The 22,982-nt window shown below is 35.7% G+C and overlaps 1 protein-coding gene across 2 annotated transcripts; it reads left to right on the forward strand.

The window, feature by feature from the left end:
* Positions 1–4,387: 4,387 nt before the first annotated feature.
* Positions 4,388–22,598, forward strand: acot11b (acyl-CoA thioesterase 11b). 2 transcript variants are annotated; one of them, XM_056463841.1, is made up of 16 exons: positions 4,388–4,530; positions 7,839–8,044; positions 8,723–8,792; positions 8,866–8,926; positions 11,599–11,700; positions 11,834–11,969; positions 12,257–12,413; positions 14,839–14,958; positions 17,575–17,713; positions 17,883–17,938; positions 18,075–18,141; positions 19,058–19,141; positions 19,266–19,399; positions 20,755–20,886; positions 21,339–21,465; positions 21,711–22,598. In XM_056463841.1, exons 2-16 carry the CDS (start codon positions 7,852–7,854, stop codon positions 21,867–21,869), a joined length of 1,737 nt encoding a protein of 578 aa, XP_056319816.1. In that variant the 5' UTR covers positions 4,388–4,530; positions 7,839–7,851; the 3' UTR covers positions 21,870–22,598. The 2 variants fall into 2 exon arrangements, with proteins under 2 accessions (XP_056319816.1, XP_056319815.1); XM_056463840.1 differs by having other exon boundaries at positions 7,842–8,044.
* The last annotated feature ends 384 nt before the right edge of the window (positions 22,599–22,982 follow it).

Consider the following 22,982-nt stretch of genomic DNA (forward strand, 5'->3'; position numbering starts at 1 on the left):
TTAAATTTGAGACCTTTTAAGATATTTACACATTATGAAGGAAATTTTAGTCATATGCAGGGCTAAATGCAAAGGATTTTTTTTCGAATATCCCAGTTCAAATAGATTTTCACTTCCCCAATCAAAAATGACTACAATTTAATGCATTTAATTATACAATAATAACAATAACAATTTTGTTTGAATATTTTTTTAATTAATTTTCATTCAAGGGAATTACCAACCTACGCCACACATGATGTCACACGGGTTCAGCCACGCATACTGGTTGCAAAAACAAAACAAAAAAACAGATGCAATGGCAAACATATCATGTTGTGCGGTATAGAATGCCAAATTCGAAAATGCAAAAATAGAAAACTTAAATTTTACGGTACACCACACAGCTTTTAATGCCAACCGCAGACGTCTTTGGCTAACAGCCATAAGAAGAGCTGAATGGAGTGAGGACCTAATTAAAAATGCCCTACTCTGCAGTTCTCGTTTTATATCAGGTAAGTTCATGCTATGCTGAATCATACACATTACTCGTTTTTGATTGCAGCAATGATTTCACCAGCAAGACCAGCAAAAACCAGCTAATACCTGCCCAACCAACTAAGACCAGCTGAAAAGTGATCAAAACCCCTCTAAAACCAGCCTGACCAGCTAAAACCAGCTAAGATTGACCAGTTAAAACCAGATATACCAGCTTGACTAGCTAAAAACCAGCTAAGATCAACCTGACAAACTAAGACCAGCTAAAAAGTGGCCAAAACCCCTCTAAAACCAGCCTGAACAGCTAAAACCAGCTAAGACCAGCTTGACCAGCTAAGACCAACTTGACCACCTAAAACCAGCTATGACCAACCTGACCAACTAAGACCAGATAAAAAGTGGCCAGAACCCCTCTAGAGCCTGACCAGCTAAAACCACACTACCTTGACCAGCCAAAACCCCTCTCACACTAGCTATGACCAGCCTGAGAAACGAGCTAAAACCAGCTTGGGTGACCAGCTAAAACCAGCCTGACCAGTTTAGGCTGGTTTAAGCAGTTTTTTTTTCAGTAGGGATCACTGGGTGACAAGCTGTTATAACATGCTGAAAGCATTATGTAAATAATATATATATAATATTTAGTCAATATAACTTATCTCTAATACAACAAGATCATACAATACAATACAATACAATATCATTCCCTCGCTGTAAATTCTAGTGCTCCCGATTTTTTTCTGCAACCTTGATGCGCGCTCATCCTAAATAAACTGGTAATTTGCCTATAGATATTTACTTGCCTTATCAAAAAATTATTACAATTTAATACATTTAATAATACAATAATAATTTAGTTTATTATTTATTTTATTAATTTTCAAATATATCCATTCACAAACCCTATAAACCTCACCAAGAATAGAACAAAACATAGCTGTAGCTTACTTCAGTCAATAAAACAATAAAAATTATTTAATAATAAAAATATTGGTAAGGACTTTTCTTTTAAGAGCATTCCTGTGTAAGACACTTTTTAATAAACGTATTTGTACATTTCTTGTCCACAAATCTCAACTTACCTAATTTAATATCCATAATTTTTGGCGTGACAGTGGAATAAACTAGGGTCTATTTTAACATATTAATGAATGGTAAGGAAATACATCTAATTACTTTCAAATAATCTTTTTTAACACAATTAAATTTAAAGATCTACCAATCTCATTGCAACCAACAAAACAATCATTCTTATCTAAAATATGGAGTACAGACTAAATACCATTTTGTCACCAGTCCTGTTCATGAAAATTGGAAAGTTTCAGTGGAAAATCAAAATCACATCGTAAACCATAAGGAAAGTATTTAAAAGCTATTTTTAAATGACAAGATAAAAGTTTTATTGAGATTGGGATTGTTGGTGATTGTATGGGTGTTAATGGCCAGATTGGGTAGCTATACATGAACAAAGGAAACTTAAGAGCTAGCTGTTAAAAAATGATTTAAAACCTATAACACAATATTTCAGTAGATTTAAGACCTTTTTAAGGCCTAAAATTTAGCTTTGGAGATTTAAGACATTTTAAGTACAGTCTTTGCTTTACATATCAGCCAGGGTGTATTTGCAGTTTTGATTTCCAATCAATTTAGCAAAAAATTTGTTTGTGCGTCTGTGTGTAAATAGGAAGTTAAAACGTATTTATTTTTTTGTTAACAAATTCTTACATTAATAAATGAACTAAAACCCTGTTTGATGGTTATTTATATTATTTATTTATTTATTAAAGAGGCTTAATAAAATATGATATATTATTGGGTCATTATCACTATAAAGTGTCTTTGAGACTTCAAAATTAAAAAAAAAAAGTTTGAGATTTTTGATTTAACCACATAGTTGTTGTATTAATTAGACCTTAGGCTGTAAGAAATGAATGTTGGTCAAGCTCCTGCACTTTATATAAATAATCTGCAAGCAGAAAAACAGTAAACAAACTTTAAATTGTGTCAACCCTGTCATGGACAAATTTAAAGTAGTATAAGTGTATTTTCATTGCAGTGTGATTATAAAATGTATATTTTTTCTGTTAGGTAATGTGTCCTTTTACCAAGCTTACTTTTTAGATTATGGTAAAAGTCTATTTATAATAATGAAATAATAGACAAAACATTTATTTTCCAATAAAATATGCAATCATTGCACATTATTTTCAAAATAAAACTCAAGATCTAAAATATTTTGTCAAACTTTCAAACAATCTTACCTGACCCTTATTGATTAATTAAGAAATCACACAAGATGTTTTGCTGAGGTTATAAATAATTTGTTAATTTTCATAAAAGTTGAACATGACGGTGGAAAACAAGATGACAGGGTGGACATTGGCATGACAGGGTGGACAAAGGCTTTATTTAGTGAACTACATAGAGGAACGTTTGAAAACCAACAGGTAAAACAAGAAATATTAAAGGGTTCATATAAAAGGGTTGTAAAAGTTTTCAAGAATTGAACTTCTGTTTTCACTAATTACTGCAAACTACTGAGCCACCATGCCACCTCTTCTGTTATCAATTAGGTTTTATCAATATGCAAATTAATGGGAAAATAAATAATCATCGTCCTTCAAATTAAACTAAATTTGCTAATGAATGTAAATCTTTACATTGTACATTGTATTGAATGAGTGAAGGGAATGTAGGAAGCAACTCAAGTTAAACACCTTAATAATACTGTTTTTTTATTCCTTCAAAATGAGGTAAATAGATTACAGAAGTTCATATAAATGTACAAATACTTAGAGCTGTATTTTTATTTCAAACAGTCAATGAGCTTTATTATATGGACTTTAAAGGAATATCCTTTATATAGACTGAGGAAGATATTGCTAAAAGGTTTGTATTGTCCACTTATGTATTGCATCTACTGGTGTAGTATGTGTGTGTATATAAGTGTTGTAACATAAACACATGAACTAATTAACAATAGAAAAAATAAATAAATAAAGTGTCAATAACAATGCATATGTCCACCCTGTCAAGGAAGGATTTGTGACAGGGTGGACAATGACAGGGAGGACATTTTTAGCTAAAGATAGCATTTGTTCAACACAGGTTGTACTTGCAGTTGGTAAAGAGTTTCCCTATTCAAGCTCTTTGTACACAGTTTAAAAGCTATATTTTAAATTTCTGATTTTTAAAAATATTAATTAATATTTCACTATGACAGGGTGGACATGTTAAACTTGACAACATTCAGTTTCAAACACAATATGAGGGAAAAAAGGAAACATAAGTGTAGATAGTTACTGTGTGCACAGCAGGTGTTTTAACCTCCTGAAGAATCCCAAAATGGGCATGAGGATGCCAACGAGTACATCAGAGGCTTTCTTAAAGGGGCATTTACCACATCATGACAGGGTGGACAGCAATTCAAAGACATGTGCAAAATGATTAATAATATCATGAAACAAAATAAACATTTTTTTTATCATCAAATAGCTTGTTAAAGGCAATAGGAAAATGTAAAAATCTTTTAATATGATATAATTTACCTACTTTTTAGGCTCAATAGAGTTGGCTGAGCAGTGTGTGGGGCATGGCAAAATCACATCCATTCAATGAAAGAATATAGCAAAAACTGACAAAAACACATTTCAAAACACTTATAATTCTACCTGCATGTGTGTAAAAGTTTAACCAACCATATTAAAACATCAGAATTCATTATTTCGCATAATGTTCATAAAGGACAGATTAAATCTTGTGAGACATCAAATGCACTTTGCAGTGATAGTTACCCTATTATTAGACAATTATTTATTCCACACGTAATTCTACAAGGTCAGGGTTGATCTTGAGTAATGACCTCAGTCTACCTTAAAAAGTTTCTGGGCGTCACTGTAACCTCACAGGGCATTAGGAGTCGAGCGCAGAGGGGACTCGATTAACAGGGAAAATGAATGTCTTAATACGTGTTTTCAGATATCTTGCAAAGATTCAGACAACACACAGACTTGTTTCTTTCTTCGTGTAAATGACAGCGCTTCAAGATTAATTCACGTAAGTTGCTCGTTATTTTCGTTGTCAAACTAGTAAATTAGTTCAGACGCAGTTGACAGTGAATGTGTAAACTTCAGAAAAAACATTCGTTTTTCATGAAAACATCTAGACATGCTAAAAACATTGTTATTTTATCATCAAATTGGATTTTTCCCCTTGAAAAGTTACATTATGCTCAACAGTCTATAAGCTAATCATGTTTTATTACACTGACGAAAGTCTAGCTGTAACATCAATGATAACAAAACATTCATGAATGAGCAAAACTTTTCTGTTATGTCCGTTAACAACAGGTGACATGCAAGTCCAGTTTTTGTTGGTCATAATTCACTTTTTCTGAAATGACTGGTTCATATGAGAAGTGAACATGAATAACGCTGAATAACTAAATAATAATTATTATCTAATAATTATATGCTTGTTTACCGCTCTTTCAGGTGCAGGTTTCATGTTTACGCATTCAAGGGCTAACATGGGAAATGCCCGAAAATGAACTGTAATGCGGAATATTATGTGTAACAGATTGTTATATGTTCCTTAATAACAAACTATATTTTCGCAGCACTTATCTTGATGCAAACAGAAAGGAGTTAAGCGTATTAATCGCTTTGGCACGTCCATTTTTTCAGACAAAAACGGCTTTGTCCTGTTTCTGATCTAGCTCCAATTCTCCTACTTAATATTGTTTTGCTTTCAGATTGCACAAGTTTAAACATGTATGCATCACATGTGCATGGTGCGAGCTATTTTTAGAACAATCGTGCATTTTAAAATGTCTTGGTGCCTCACAAATGGGGTTTTTCCCAAACAAATGAAAGTTTGTAATATTAATTATATGAATATTATGTAGACATTTCATTAAAACACAAAAGATGGAGGTAACACTTTAAATATTAAATATAATATTAAATATCCTGGTAACACTTTATTTTGATGGTCCATTTGAGTATTAGTAGACTGCCTGCTTATATCTGCTGATACTGCTCCTTCAACAGACATTTAACTGACTATAAGAAACTTTGCAAGTGCATGTCAACTTACACTATCCCTAACCCAAACATAACAGTCTACTTATAATCTAATGAGAATAAATTGACATGTACAGCTGAAGTCAGAATTATTAACTCCTCTGTTTATTTTTTTCCCCCATTTTCTGTTTAACGGAGAGAAGATTTCTTAAACACATTTTTAAACATTATACCTTTTATAACTCATCTCTAATAACTGATTTCTTTTATCTTTGCCATGATTACAGTACACAATATTTTACTAGATATTTTTCAAGACACTTCTATACAGCTTAAAGTGACATTTAAAGGCTTAACTAGGTTAATTAGGTTAGGCAGGTTAGGGTAATTAGGCAAGTTATTGTATAACGATGGTTTGTTCTGTAGACTATCGAAAAAAAATTGCTTAAAGGGGCTAATAATTTTCACCATAAAATGGATTTTTAAAAATTAAAAACTGCTTTTATTCTAGCCGTAATAAAACAAATAAGACTTTCTCCAGAAGAAAAAATATTATCAGACATACTGTGAAAATTTCCTGGCTCTGTTAAACATCATTTGGGAAATATAAAAAAAAATAAAAAATTCAAAGGGGGGCTAATAATTCTGACTTCAACTGGAGATGCAATGTAACAAATTCAACAAACATCAAAATAAAGTGTGACCAAGATGGATATCTCCTGGCAATAAATAAAAGCTCATGAACAGAAATAATACACCTGTGGAGGTAAATACATCAACACATGTTTTCTGTTTTTCATTAACACTCTAAAAAAGGATTTTTTTTTTGTCAACCATTCATTTCAAATCATTATTATGAATATTAATATGTAAATATTTAAATTTATAGGTGCCTCACAGCAAGTAGGTCTCTGGTTCGAGTCCCGGCTTTGTCAGTTGGCATTTCTGTGTGGAGTTTGCATGTTCTCCGGGTGCTCCGTTTTCCCCCACAGGATGTTTCCCAGTACTGGGTTGCAGTTGGAAGGGCATCCGCTGTGTAAAACATATGCTGGATAAATTGGTGGTTCATTCCATTGTGGCAACCACTGATGAATTAAGGGACTAAGCCGAAGGAAAATGAATGAATAAATGACTTAAATTTATTAATTTTAATCTATATATATAGTTTACATTCACTGTGTGTGGAGTAGTTTTTACACATCTCATCTAAAGCCTTCTGTTTTGATTTGATTTGTGATGGTTGTAGGCTATGAAACAACTTAAATAATTTGGTGTAGTAGGGTGACAGGGTGGCTCAGTGGTTAGCACTCACAGCAGGAAGGTCACTGGTTCGAGTCCCGGCTGGGTCAGTTGGCATTTCTGTGTGAAGTTTTCATGTTCTCCCCGTGTTGGCGTGGGTTTCCTCCGGGTGCTCCGGTTTCCCCCACAGAACAAAGACATGCGCTATAGGTTAAATAAATAAACTAAATTGGCCGTAGTGTATGTGTGTGAATGAGTGCGTATGGATGTTTCCCAGTACAGGGTTGCAGCTGGAAGGGCATCCGCTGTGTAAAACAAATGCTGGATAAGTTGGCACTTCATTCCGCTGTGGCGACCCCTTATGAATAAAGAGACTAAGCCAAAGGATAATGAATGAATTTGGCATAGTGCTATAGAACTAACCTTCCTGGAACTACATCACCTTTGCCTGAAAATAATTGCACGCCTTAGATGTTTATCAGCCAATCAGAATCAAGCATTCAACAGCCATAGTATAAATAAAAATACACAAATATATCACAAAATGTGTGTATGTTAAATATGTTTGGCTGACTGTGCAGTGCAAGTTTGTCTGATCAACAGACTGCACATAGTAAATAAACCGGAAGTCATTGCGTCTAGCAGCTTGAGGTGATGAGAAAATTTCTCTTGATGGTTCAAAATATCTTCTATCTATCATTTACGTCATTATATTCACTGTGATCTGTTCTGATCTTCAGCACATTAATACAGAAAGGAATTCTCTCTGATTTTAAATCTGTTGGTGGAGCACTTTCAAGTAGTCTTATTTTTGAACTAAACCGGTATGACTAATCCCTTCTGAAATGACTCAAGATGGCTTTGGCTCTTGAAAATAAAAGTAAAATCCACAGGGCATGTATAGCCACCGAATTACATGCATTTGAACCACATGTTAATTTTAAAAAGCATGCTTAATGACTTCAAGCGCCCTGAGTCTTTCTGACATTACACCTTCCTAATGTTCAGGAAAATCATATTATAGTCTAATGCTCACCCCAATGCAGATTACCATCAAACAGACACACAAATAAACTTCTTATTGTGCGTATGTTGCATCAGCAGAGCCCTAGTCATGGCGAGTGAGACCCAGAGTCCTGCGCTGCTGCAAGAGCCTTCAGTGTTTATTCTGGAGAATGGGGAGACGTACAGAAACCAAACAGAAGTGAAGATGAGCCAGATAGTTCTTCCCTGCCATGCAAACCACTGTGGAGAACTGAGCGCTGGGCAACTGCTCAAGTGGATGGACTCCACCGCCTGCCTGTCTGGTTTGTTAGGAGTATTTCTAATATTAGAAACAAAGTGCATTGCTGTTTGATCGCATCCATGAGTGTTATTATTTCATTTTATTCTATAATTTGTCTTTTTTTTTAAATCATTTGTTATTATTATTATATTATATATATTCTGTCGTCAATTGAAGCCATTTCAAGTTGATTACGCAGTGCAGAAAAATCTTTTAAGGTGATTCAATTTCAGTCTGAATCATTGCTGTCACCTCCAATATTCATGTAAACTCCTCCACACCATATGCTTGTACTAAGTGTCATTAGAAATCACAGATGGAGGAGTCTGTACAGTTTGGACTATGATTTCCATCCTCTTAGCGTGAATAAACAGAGTAACGGGCTGGTGAGAAAGTTTATTAGCAGTTGGAACGATTTTTAATCGCATTTAACTGGTAAAAGGCAAAAGCATTTCTTCTGAGAATTTGGCTAAACCTTTGTGGCACTGTGAAAAGCACAGATGGTGGCTGGTAACAGCTTTGCAGGCATCTCTTAATGTTGCACGAAATGTTTGCGTTTCACTTTGTTCTGTAGCGCTGAACATTTTCTACTTCTACTTTCAGAATCACTTGCGCATTTGCTTTTAAGAAGAACCTGTTTTAATACTTGCTAGGGGTGTAAACATTTATTAATCGTCAATATTTGCTCTTTTGTTCCCAGCTGAGAGACATGCTGGCTGCTCCTGTATCACAGCCTCAGTGGATGACATTCACTTTGAAACCACCATAGGGTAAAAACATTTACAACAGCTACGATACAGTTTTTGCCTAATTACTAAGAAACATATTTTGCTGTTTTCTCAGGATTGGACAGGTTGTGAACATTACAGCCAAAGTCAACAGAGCCTTTACATCCAGCATGGAGGTTTGTGGGAACATCTAGCACATATTAGCAAGGACAAATTATTATGTGAAATCAAACATATAGGCTCTATCTTAAATGTTGTGTGAATAAATAGAAAAACAGCACAAGCACATGTCATGCTGATATTTTGATAACAGTCTGCATATATGATGAACATAAGCCTATATGTGGTTTTGCTAATCGTATTTGAATACATATTGAGAAAAACAGCTTCATATTTAGTAATGTATGATATTATTATATTATAAATGATATTTTTGATATTAATGATATTAGAGATGCTATACAGAATTCAGAAACTATAGTGTGTGTATATATATATATATATATATATATATATATATATATATATATATATATATATATATATATATATATATATATATATATATACATACAGTTGAAGTCAGAATTATTAGCACCCCTGTTTATTTTTTTCCTGATAACTGATTTATTTTATCTTTGCCATGATGACAGTACAAAATATTTGACTAGATATTTTTCAAGACACTTTTATACAGCTTAAAGTGACATTTAAAGGTTTAACTAGGTTAATTAGGTTATCTAGGCAGGTTAGGGTAATTAAGCTAGTTATTTTATAATGATGGTTTGTTCTGTAGACTATCGAAAAAAATAGCTTAAAGGGGCTAATAATTTTGACTTTAAAATGTTTTTTTAAAAATTAAAAACTGCTTTTATTCTAGTCAAAATAAATCAACGAAGACTTTCTCCAGAAGAAAAAATATTATCAGACATACTGTGAAAATGTAATTGCTCTGTTAAACATAATTTGGGAAACATTTAAAAAAGAAAAAAACAATCAAATTCTGATTTCAACTATATATATATATATATATATATATATATATATATATATATATATATATATATATATATATATATATATATATATATATATATATATATATATATATATATATATATATATATATATATATGTATGTATGTATATATGTGTGTGTGTGTGTGTGTGTGTGTTTATAGAGGAAACTTGCCATTGTGTACTGCAAATATTTTTGACCCTTATGATAAATTGCTTGCAGTGATGCTTGTATTTATGGATTTATTATAGTAAAGTATACTAAATATAGTAAAATAGTAAAGTTTAGCAACCGTTATTACCATTTGTATAACTACAGTTGTATTAAAAATAAATATACATAAATATATATTTAGATAATTTTATTAATAATATATTTGAACATATGTATATTTCAATGGTTGGTAAAATATAAGTAAGTGGCAATTTTTCTAAATATGTTACATATATGTATAATACAAATATGTACTTGTATGTCATATATTTTATTAGCATTTTCATTTGCAGATTTCTACTCGTTCAGCTCATTTAATACCAGTTTCTAACATTCTTAAAAATCCCTTTTTTGTGTTCAAGAGAAAACAGAAAGCTTTAGGATCACTTGAGGATGAGTAAATGCTTTTGACAAACTATCCCGTTAACCCTTATGTGCTGTTGTTTTCATCCACTCTGGGGGATTTTGTGTCTTAATTTGGCCATAACTTTTTCTGTGTTTCAGCTATCAGAAAGATTTTTGGTGACAAATATTATTTTGACACATAGTTAGAGAAAATGCTTTGAAATAGAAAAAAAATCAGCAATACACTCTGGGCAAATGTACTGCCCTTTTGATATGTTCGAGATGAAAACATCCACTGAATTAAACTGCTGTAAAAACGCTTCAGAAAAACATTTTTATATATTTTTTTGCATAAATCTGTTAATCAACCTCAGTCCAGATCAAAACTACTAAATTGCTTAGAAAGTTACTTCTCCCTAATTTACTGTTGGTGGCTGTTTTTACCCCATTGACAATTATAATCACATTTTTTATTACAAAACCATGACACCATATAATCATGCATTTTTGATTGTTGGTGGTTTTCCCTGTTGGGAAGAGGTAAAATTTGTCATTTTTACTGTTGATCATCAGTTGACACCATTAACCCTTTAGATAGGCCTGTGCAAAAAAAGCTTAAATTCTGGATTTTATATAGAGTATAACAGCAATTAAAGTGTGTGTATGTGTGTCTGTGAGAGTGTAAGAGTGACTTTTACGCACTTACCTTGATGTGTCTGAAAAATATAAATATTCGTCTCAACACTCAGAATTACATGGAGTAAACAAAAACAACGACTGTGTATTTATGCACCATCAAATGTGGTTATAATGGAAGTCAATGAGGCAAAAACAGCCACCAACAGTAAATTAAGGAGAAAAAATGAAAATCTAACAATGCATCAAAGCCAAGGTTGGTACTACTTGTTTACATGTCCAAGACTTTGATAAAAAAAAATCCAGTCCACAACTACATTTATTGAAAATACCTCAGTTTTGTGTTTTTTTTTTTCACCAAATCAGTGACATCATTTGTGAACTTGGAAATTAAAGAGTTAAAATCCTGTAATTTTCAAAACAATTTAGTAGTTTTGATCAGGACTGTGGTTGATTAACAGATTTATGCAAAAACATTTGAAAAAAATATTTATTTGAAGCATTTTTACAGCAGTTTAATTCAGTGGATTTTTTTTTATCCCTAACATAACAAAACGGTAGTAAATTTAAACAGTGCACAAGGGTTAATTAAGTTCATTTGTAGTAAAGCTAAATGTGTGATTGTATGATTCTCAGGTTGGGATTTCAGTGAGTTGTGAGGATCTCTTCAGTGACAGACAGTGGAAAGTCTGCCATGCTTTCGCCACCTTCGTTGCCCGTCGTACAGAAGCAGGAAAAGTAAGAAGCATCCAGTCCAACCAGTTCACAACAAATCAGTTTTTACAGCATCGAATCAGATCTTGATAAAAAAAAAAAAAAGATCTTGGATTTGGTCCATGTCTTGTTAGAGCTGTGATTTGGGTTTGCGCAGGTACAGCTGAAGCAGGTGATTCCACACACGCAGGCAGAGCAGATGGAGTACAGCCTCGCCGCCGAGCGCAGGAGGATGAGACTAATCCATGCAGAGATAATTAACGATCTTCTCAGCAGCTGCTGCTCTCAGACAGGTGAGCGGAGACACTCACTTTCTCCAGGTGTGTTTGTTTACTTCCAAGACTTTGAAGAGAGAGGGCTTAGAAACGCTTGCCACGTGAAATGAGTCATGAATCCGAAAGTTGAGCTCTGATTAAAGGTGTCTTTCGGTTTGTTTGGTGTCTCATCACGAGCATTCTGCCAACACTCATTTAAGTGTATATATGTACAGTAAACCTTACAAAGCGTCACGTGGGTTGAAGTGTGTAGAATAAATAGTCTCTAAAATGCAGTGATAAGTGGTGCTCTATGTGTTTGCCAGTGAGTGAGTGTCTGGATTACCAGGATGCTGTGTCTGCAGAGAGGACTCGAGTAGAAAGCGTCGAGCTGGTGCTCCCACCTCATGCCAATCACCAGGTCAGCACCTTCGGTGGACAAATCATGGCCTGGATGGAGAATGTAGCCACCATATCTGCCAGGTGTACAGTCACTGTTCTGTTAAAGTCATACAATCTCTTTTAGGATATTTTATTTCTGTTATTACATTTTTTTATTAGATTTAGCACATGTTAAAAATGGAAACTCTTTATTTAAAGGGGGTGTTTTTTTGAAGACAGTCATAACACCTTTATAATCATGACATAACATATGCTTGCTTATGACAACTGTTATTAAGTCTCATTCGCTCAGTTATGACATTTTAAATGCAAAGATGACATTGTTTGTTATGAGAATTTGACATAAATACATAATAACTTGACTTTGTTATGACAACTTGACATTATCAAGACAGCATGACTTGTCATAAATCTGTCATAAACATGAGTGTCATAAGGCCATTACAATTGTGTCATGAATATTTTTCTGATCACTTTTTCAGTAAAACAAAATGAATTTGTCAACCTAGACTCATTCTGAAAACGTATCTCTATATACATTTCTGAAGACCACCAAATACGTCCCGAGAGCTAAGTTTTTTCCCAGTTTTTGTTTTCATGAATCCACCAGAGGCCCCTGTGTATGCTTTTTGAGATCTCAAATTTCTCTCCCGAGTGCCATTCGCGCCTGCTGTTCTTACGTAAATCCACCAGAGGCCGCTGTTGACTGCCTGAATGATAGACTGACAGACCGATCGACTGACCCACCCTCCTCCTTCCCTAAACCCAACTAATTGTGTTTTAAAAAGCACAAATTGACCCACCCACCCACTTACCTAAACCCAACTGACAATTTTAAAAAGCTATACAGAAAAGAAAAGCCCTTGTCGGATTTTTACCACATTCTACCCCTGTTATTTACTCGTTTATTTAATTTTTTGGATTCTGTTTTTGTCTAACCTGCTTTCTGGAACCGTTTTCACTAGACTTGAACCCCATTGTTGTGGTCATCTCCTCTCTGCGTCTCAAGTCTGCCAATGTACATAGTTAGCTAACTGGAAAAACTGGTAACAGCAGGAAAACCGTCCATAGGGAGGTCAGCAGTCAGCTGGTAAGCGCGCAAAAAAGGGAAGGCATCATACCACCCTGTAGCGTTCCTTTTAAAAACGAAATGCAGCCATACATACATTTGGCTACATAATTCGCCATCTCCAGAAACATATATAGGGCTACGTTTTCAGAATGAGCCTATATTGGAATTTGTCATTACAATGTCTTAGTAAAAATGTGAATACTCTGTTAAATAATGCTATAACAACATCATTTATATTTAATGAAATCTTAATGTCACGTTCAATCTGTATCATTGTAGTATTATTGATAATGAAAAAATATTAAGGATGCTGTTGTAAAATTCCTGACACAATTATAATGGGCTCATGACAATCATGTTTATGACAAATTATGACAAGTTATGTTGTCGAGTTGTTAAGATTAAAGTCAATTTCACAGATACAGACTTTTTGGAAAATTACAGGCAATTTTCCAGAATGGTCTGTATGTGTGAACAGGCCCCTTTTGAAAATACCGGTAAATTAGTTACAGCAATTTTCCAGAAAGAGAAGTTGTAACATTACCGGTAATTTGCCGGAATGCTGCACTATGTGAACGCAGATGGAAGATTGCCGGAAAGAGCGCATTCACAACGAGAACGTCTACTTTAGCCAATCAGAATACTCAGACGTATTCACATCCGTGCTGTTTATGAAAATAAAAGCCTTTGAATATTTTTCCAGACACATTTAGCTGCTAGTCAGATAATGTTTCTATGTTCATTTTAATGAACATATATTATGAACATATTATGTACATCTCAACATGTGAATGTGTTCCTCCACATGTTTTCATATAAGTTGTTCACAATACTTATCAATCCACATAATTTGTAATGTAGCAAGTGTGTAAACTTTTAGCTGCGCTTCTGCCTTTGGATGTCTCACAGAGCATCTGCATGAATGCTAAAGCTTTAAATAAAAGTGAAACCATCAAGAAAAGGCAGATCACTGCTATGTTTAGAAATAAAAGCGCTGCTGTTTATAGGTCATTTCTAGTTAATGATGTCAGAATTTACTGGTATTTTGTAATGAATGTGTGAATGATCTTTTCCGGAAAAATTACGGAACGTCCGTGCCTGTGTTTTTTTTTTTGTTAAATTTACCAGTAATGTCATTCCGTAATTTTTACGATATTTACCGGTATTACTGTGTAAAAGGCGCTAAAGACAGGTTGTGATGTATATGTTTATGTCAAGTTGTCTTAACAAAGACATCTCAAACAATGTCATCATTGCATTTAAAATGACACAACTGAGCTAATGACATTTAAGACAGTTGTCATAAGCATGCATAAAATCTCATTCATGACACATATCATGATTATAAAGGCTTCATGACAGTCTTATGAATGCCCCTTCAAGTAAAATCAATCATATTTCAATGCCTTATACTGTGTATGCTTTTTTCTCTAGTCGTTTGTGTAATGCTCACCCAACTCTGCAGAGCATCGACATGTTCCACTTTCGTGGCCCCTCCCACATTGGAGACCGACTGGTGCTTAAGGCAATCGTAAACAATGCTTTCAAGAAAAGGTATATCCAAAAACTGTTTATGACGCATCATCAGTTGGCCACTTTGGATAGCAGAACATAAACGATGCCACTGAATTAAATAAAACTTAATTCAGATTGCTGCTGCTGAAAATGATTCACTTCAATTTCAATTCATAAATAAGCAGAACATTATATTCAGTAGTATAGGGTGATTCAAAAAGAATACCACAATTTTGAACATCTGTTTTTAATCAAAGAAACATGATGGAACCTTGGGTAATTAATTAATTGGGTAATGTGAAGAGTACTTTCAGTTTTTTCAGTAAAAAACAAGTTCATAGATGTTCAACATGACCCCCCTCCAGACACTCGAGTTACATCAACCCGAAAGTTGTGGTATTCTTTTTGAATCACCCTGTGTCTTACTGTGCAATCCATGTTGTTGTTTACATCCGAGCCAATTATATCCATAATGGCAACGTGCATATGGATAACTGACAAAATCATAATTTAAGAGAAAACCCTCTATATTAAGAAGAATTAGTGAAACATGGGATGGCTATACAAGGGTGTTTTTATACCTATAGATAATTTGCTTTGTTCCAAGAATCAAGAATAAAGGCTTCAGTGTTATTTTTAAATTTTAGGAAGTTCTGAAAAAAATGTTCTTCCTATGGAGTTTTAAATAGTTTTTGCTCTAGTTTAATCCAGAATTAGAAAAAAACTAATGCTTCTATTTTGGTGCCAGGACACACCAAGCTGACGCCACACAACTAGCACCAACGAAATTATCGGATTATTCCAAACTCACTATAAATATCCCATCTAGCACGACCTCCTTATTCAATTCAATTCAACTTTATTTGTACAGCGCTTTTACAATGTAGATTGTGTCAAAGCAGCTTCACATAAAAGGTCATAGTAAATTGGACCAGTGTAGTTCAGTTTGTAGTGTTTAAGTTCAGTTCAGTTGAGCTCAGTTCAGTGTGGTTTAATAATCACTACTAAGAGTCCAAACACTGAAGAGCAAATCCAACGATGCGCAGCTCTACAGATCCCGAACCATGCAAGCTAGTGGCGACAGCGGAGAGGGAAAAAACTTCACTTATTGGCGAAAGTGAAGAAAAAAAAACCTTGAGAGAAACCAGACTCAGTTGGGCACGACCATTTTAATTTCTCCGCTAGCCAAATGTCTTGTGCAGAGCTGCAGTCTCAGCGGCGGAGGCTGGCCTCAGCGAAGACTCGTCTGTCCCTGGAGCGTCACAGGAATCACTTATCTTCGTTTTGGAGAATCCCCCATCCACCCCCTTCCTTCTTTACTAGGGGGAGCTCTCGAGAACTACCTGATCTCGTACCCCCTTACGCCCCATTCACACGGTGCGTCAGCATCAACGCTTCCCATTCACTTTGAATGGGTGACGTCAAGCTTTGCTGAACTGAATTGTGGGTCCATTGGCTTCAGTGGCGTTGCAGCAGTTGCGAATTTCTCAACTCTTCAAGCGCCAATGGAAGCGTCAGCTAATCAGATCGCTTTATGCCAATCCCCTAGTTCAGACAGTAGACGATTGATAATGATCGCGTCAGCCCCATCTTCAGACACGCCCTCCATCAAGCGTTGACGATGAAGCCCTGTGTAAATCAGGCGTTACATGCTCATCGACCAGGTGGGAGCCCTAGGCTCAATTATCTCAGAGCTCAGGGTTTTCTCCCGGCACAGCATGCTAAACCTGCTAATACTATGTCACTTCACTACATCACTCGCGCTCTGATTCGTTGCTGAATAATCAGTCAGCCTACAGTTCGACGCTGATTCTACATGCTAAATCAGGCCAACGTGATCTGATGTTAATGCGGTGAGAGCCAACGTATGGAACACACCAAACCAACTAGCCGAACCGACAGACCAACAAAACCCAATGGCCGACCCTCAGCTTGGTGTGTCCCAGCCTTTACATGCACTGTACGCAATATCTTATGAATGATACAGTTTAATAAAGTCTGGTTCATTCTTCTATTAGTTTAGATTGCTTTCTTAATACAAGCAAACCAATGAAGAGTTTGTTTTCAAGTGGGGTGAGACCACCTCACTCAGGCGAGCTCAGACTGATGCTAAAGCAGTAGACATTCAAGATTTTGACATGTTTCTAAATGAACTGAGCTAAGTTGGAATCAGAGGCTACATTTCAGAGAGATTCAACAAAATTAGACAATAGAAGATGATAAAAGGTTGCCTAAACTGATCAATCTCAATTTCTGCTGCAACATTCAAATGGTAGAATCAGAATTCTGCATAAACAACATAAATTATGGATCCATCCTGTATTGTATCAATGGTTCGGGCTGGTGGTTGATGGAGTTATGGTGTGGGGGAAATTTTTTTGGCACACTTTTGCCCCCCAAGTATCAACTGGCATCATTTACTTGAGCAGTGCTGCTGACCTTCAGGACCACAGTGTGACCATCTTGTGATGGCTGCCAAATCTGCAACATCAGCATGATCTATCATGTCAGTATAGACAGATCAAAATCTCTGATTAATATTTCCCATACCTCGCTGAATCTATGCCAACACCAAGAAGTCAGTTCTGAAGGCAAGATGTATCTAATAATGTGCCAGTGAGAGTAACAGCTGTTATGTTGTGTGTGCTTGTCTAGTATGGAGGTGGGAGTGTGTGCGGAGGCCTATCAGGGTGGAGAGCCTCTGCGACACATCAACACCGCCTTCATGACCTTTGAGGTCTTGGACAATGACAGGAAGCCATGCACATTGCCAAGGATTCGACCTGAGCCTGTGGTGAGCACTGTTGCATTCTTCAAATCTCTCACATGGTGGAAGAGTTTAACTTGTTGACGGGGAGATTCCTGGATGAGTTCAGTACAGTGAAACCAAATGAATTCTAGAATTGAAGATTTTGCTTAGTGTTTTTATAAACAAGTCTAATCTTCTCATCCTTTCTTTTAAGGACGGCAAGAGGCGCTTTCAAGAAGCCATAGCCAGAAAAAAAATCCGCCTTGACAGGTAGCATCCTGAAGATTGAGTCTGTTATAATAAGATGTCATATGGTGTCATATAACTCCTTATGTCAAAGTTTACTTTAAAGTTATATAAATTCCATCGTCACATTTTAGATCATGAATTTGCTCTCCTTTTACAGGAAATACATAATATCCTGCAACCAAAGTGAGGTTCCTCTGTCGGTTCCTTGGGACCCAAGTAACCAGGTAAGCTTATCTGTTTTAAAAGTCTGTGTGAAATCAGTATTTATGATGCATATTTTGTAAGCACACATTGTTACTCTTTAGGTGAACAATTAATTCGTCCAAGTTAATCGACTGAAAAAAGTTAGTTTTTCATAATCTTCAATCAAAGTCTGACCATTTGCTTCTGCATTTGGAGCAGTGGTCCTTTGTTGACATCAGTTGGACAGCTTCAGCCACAATATTCTTAACCACATCTCTCTTACCATTAGATTAATATGAGGTAATGATGCACAGAAAAAAAGCCCTGCCCCTTAGCCAATATACCGTTTCAGGTGGAAGTACACCAAAATACTGTAATAAAAGTCCTAGCAGCTTTTATTGAAAACCCGCTCTTTCGGTTCAAGTCTACCTCAGAATTTTTTCCAAAAATGCTCTATGATAGGCGTGGATCGCTGTGAGCAGAGGGAGGAATGGGTGTGGGCAGCAGAGCAGGGTGAGGAAGGAGGAGCGAACAAGTGTTGTGAGTTGGCTCATAACATTAGACACAAACCATAAGGAGACCCACGACTTTATAGTTTACAAAGTTAAAATTAAAAGACGGACGAGGTCTCACCCAGTCATTGGGTCTCACAGCTTTGCAGGTCTGCCTTGCCTTTGAAAAGCATGTGCTCTCATGAATAATCAAGAAGCAGCGACTTCTCATAGGATAAGAAAACTCAGATATGAATAATAATGAGAAACCGACACATCACCACTCCACTAGCAGATTCCCGCCTGTCACCGATTTTAATCCCGCCCCAAAAATGATTTTAAACCAGGAAGATGAAATTGGCTGACAAAAGTTTAAAATGATCCAGTTTTCCCCACAATTAAAGCTGACAGGTGCTAATGTTGTCTTAACTGATGCTTGCCATATGACTATTCCATATCTTGGCAGATGTATCTCAGTTACAATAATGTTTCGGCACTTAAGATGTTGGCTGCCCAAACTAACTGGGTCTTGACCTCTGAGAAAAATAAGGTAGGTAGTAATAATTAAATTTGAAGTTTGCATTCGGTCCTTTTGAGATTATATAGGTTACTTGAGTGTACAAAAATGGTGTGTACACTTGAGAGAAATTTATGAGGTGAAATTTTGTGCACAGGTGAGTTTATACACTCTGGAGGAGAACCAGATGCTGTGCTTTAAGGTGGAGACCCATGTGGCCGTTGCAGCTGAGCAGGTGTTTCTCCTACTGTCTGATCTAAGGCGAAGGAAGGCGTGGGACCACCACTACCAGTATGTAAAATGCATTTTTCTGCAAGTTGGAGAATAATAATCTAAAGGATATTAGCATTACTGGGGGAATCAGGGAGAATATGGTTTGCTTATATAACATTCAATGCAAATGTCTCTTTTAAACCCAAACAATCAATTTGACCAGAGTGCCCAACCAGAGTGTTGGAAAAATTATTCAAATAAACTATAAACCAAATTTGAACAAATCAAATTATGTTTAAACTGGGAAAATTCTATCCTTCCTTTGAAACTCTATCCACCCTACACACTGAAGCTTTAAGACATTCATAAATAAATCCATAGGTATTAATCCAAGTCTGTAGAGGATTTCAGCAGATGAACAAGTGCAGAAAATATAATTAATAAATACAAATGTAGATAAATATAATACAGCCAAGTTTCAAATTAAATAAATAGTGCTTTATGCTTCTCTGGATGGGGAGTCAAGTATTCAGGTACATAAATGGTCTGTTCTCATGTCAAGCAGGTTTGGTTGAGCTTCTGTTTATATTTGCTAATCACTGTTTACATATGAATAAAAGCCTGATCTGGTCTCTTTAAAAGATTTGGACTAATTCACTTTTTTTGATATGTATCAGAGTCTATAATTTTAATTGACTCAGAAAAATCACTTAGTTTTATTATAAAATATCTTAATTTGGGTTCCAAAAATAAAAAAAAATCTTGGAAGTCAATCACAAAGTCAACTGGCACCAACACAGTTTGGTTGATACACTTTTATGGTCCACAAATGTGGTCATACAGGTTTGAAAGGACAAGAGGGTAGAACATGACGACTTGTTTTCATTTTTTAAGCGTACTACCCCTTTAATTCTCTGTAGCTACACTTTCAGAAATAAAGGTATGTGAGCTGTCATTGGAGTGGTACCTTGTCAAAAGGTACAAATTTGTACCTAAAAGGTCCATATTAATATCTCAAGGGTACATTTTAGTACCTAAAAAGTACAAAAGTGTTTAGGTACTAATATATACTTTTGAGGTACCAATATGTACCCTTTAAGTACAAACGTGTACCTTTTGAAAAGGTACCACTCCAGTGACAGCTCGCGTACCTTTATTTCTGAGAGTGTATAATACAGCTACATAATAAAACGACATAATCTCCTCCCCCAACATCTATGCTTTGTGTAAAATAACAAATTTACTGCAGCAAATGTTATGCCATATAATACACTTAGTATTAGTTTTGTGAAATTACTGGATTTTATGTCTACGGCAAATCTGAGAAATCTTACAGACTGTCTGCCACAATGGAGGGTGTATAAGATAAAATTGTAATCAACAGTGTCAAATGACCTGATTTAAGGTTTACATTGATATTTTAATTGATGCAGAGAGTGTGAAGTAATAACGGACTCAAACGAAGATGACACCATCTACCGTGTTTTTACCCCTTCTGTGACGAAAGGAGGCAAAGGCCAAGACTTCATTCTCCTGGCCTCCAGGAGGCGCCCTTGTGATTCTGGGTAATCCTCTAATACATTCATTCATTTTCCTTCGGCTTAGTCCATTATTCATCAGGGGTCACCACAGTGGAACGAAACCGCCAACTTATCCAGCATATGTTTTACACAGCAGATGCCCTTCCAGCTGCAACCCAGCACTGGGAAGCATCCATTCACACTTATTTACACACATACACTACGGCCAGTTTAGTTTATTCGATTCACCTATTCCGCATGTCTTTGGTCTGTGGGGGAAACCAGAGCACCCAGAGGAAACCCACACCAACACTGGGAGAACATGCAAACTCCACAAAGAAATGCCAACTGATCCAGCCGGGACTCGAACCAGTGACCTTCTTGTTGTCAGGCGTTAGTGCTTACCACTGAGCCACCGTGTCATCTCATCCTCTAATACAGAATCTCTATATTTTGTCTTTTAAAGAACCAAAATAACACATCCTTGTCTGTTTCAGAGACCCTTATTTGATTGCCTTGCGTTCTGTTACCCTGCCGGCGTATCCTCCCACTGAAGACTACAACAGAGGAGAGGTACTCTGTGCTGGCTTCAGTATATGGGAAGAGGAAAACTCTTTCACTAAGGTAATACACATACACAGAAAGCCCAATGGACATCTATACTGAATAAGTCATAGTTCAAGAGTTAACACAACTTTCCACACACCAGTCTCTACAACTGAAATAATTTGCGGACATTAGCCAATAACACCATTTATAACTCAGGTTCAGAAACTGCTTACAGTAGTTCCTCGTTCTGCCACATAGGTGTTAAAGTACTAAAGGTTAAGTGCGTCTGGCTTAGATGCTTATGTATGCATTTCTCTCAGATTTCATACTACAACCAGGCCACTCCTGGCGTGCTGCCCTACATCTCCACTGACATCGCTGGGCTTTCCTCCAGCTTCTACCGCACCTTTGCCTCATGTAGCGCTTTCCTGGAGGAGAATAAAGACAGCCTGGCCTCTCTGCCCACCTCCATGCTGTGAGAAATCTCAGAGAGAAGCTGAGGTCAACATTCAGTGCTCTTCAGAAATTCATTTAGGGGCTTTCACACCTGGCACGTTTGCTCCTTAAGCTTGGTTGGTTTAGCTGTATGTGAACAGGCCAATTGCTCTCATATCTAAACAATTGTTCTGAGATCCGTTTGAAAACAAATTATAGAACAGAGACCCACTCACTTAGTGAAAAATAGTAGTGTTTGATTTTCTAATACCTCTCAGAAAAAAATGGTGGGATAATAAATGACCAATGAAATGAGAGTTAATGTTATAAATTGTGGCCTTTTTAGAAATATTGCCATTAGAAAGTGAACCGAACCAACAAGAAATTGCACTTCAGAGCAAAGCAGACCATTTACTTAAAAATGCACTAAAAATACATTGTTAGGGTCAAAAATTTCATTGTAGATCTGATACACATTTGAATTGAATATAAAAGATCATGAATCTGTAGGTGCGTAAAACTCTTTTTCTGTATAAATTTTGAAAAAGGCATTACTGTCATTAGCTGGAGAGTTGATTTTATAATGTAGTCATGGTTAATACTATTATTTTAAAAATGTTTCTTTAGATAATTCACCTTTATAAGCTAGAATTCAGGGTCACGTGCAATAATGTAAAACTGAAAGACTACTGTATGCTAGTTTATAGCACTGCTGTCATTCTCACTGACTTTGGTACACAAAAAACAACTAATAAACTTTAAATAAGTGGCAAGGTCGATATGTGGTACTTCATGCGACATGTGCAATGAGGTTTGCATAGATTTTCATTCTAGTTAGCGACAGATGTTATATAGTCTTTCTTTTCACATCAGGCCAAAGCAATGCATTGAGTTTCACACCACTGGTTATTGAAAAAGTCTTAGTATTATAATTTGTAATCGTTTTTAATGCTATATATATTTTATTTTTTCCATAAATTACTTGTACCAGCACATTTTTAACAAGATAAAAAAGGCTTTGGCAATTAAAATATTTATCTCTCAGTTCCTGAAGCTATATGGGCTGTCTTATGTGCGTGTTTTAATGTTATTTGCATGTTAATAATTTTTGAACCACATACATATCTGTTCTCAATCAAAAACCTGACATTAACATA

Source organism: Danio aesculapii, chromosome 8 (assembly GCF_903798145.1).
Source record: "Danio aesculapii chromosome 8, fDanAes4.1, whole genome shotgun sequence".
Lineage (NCBI taxonomy): Eukaryota > Metazoa > Chordata > Actinopteri > Cypriniformes > Danionidae > Danio > Danio aesculapii.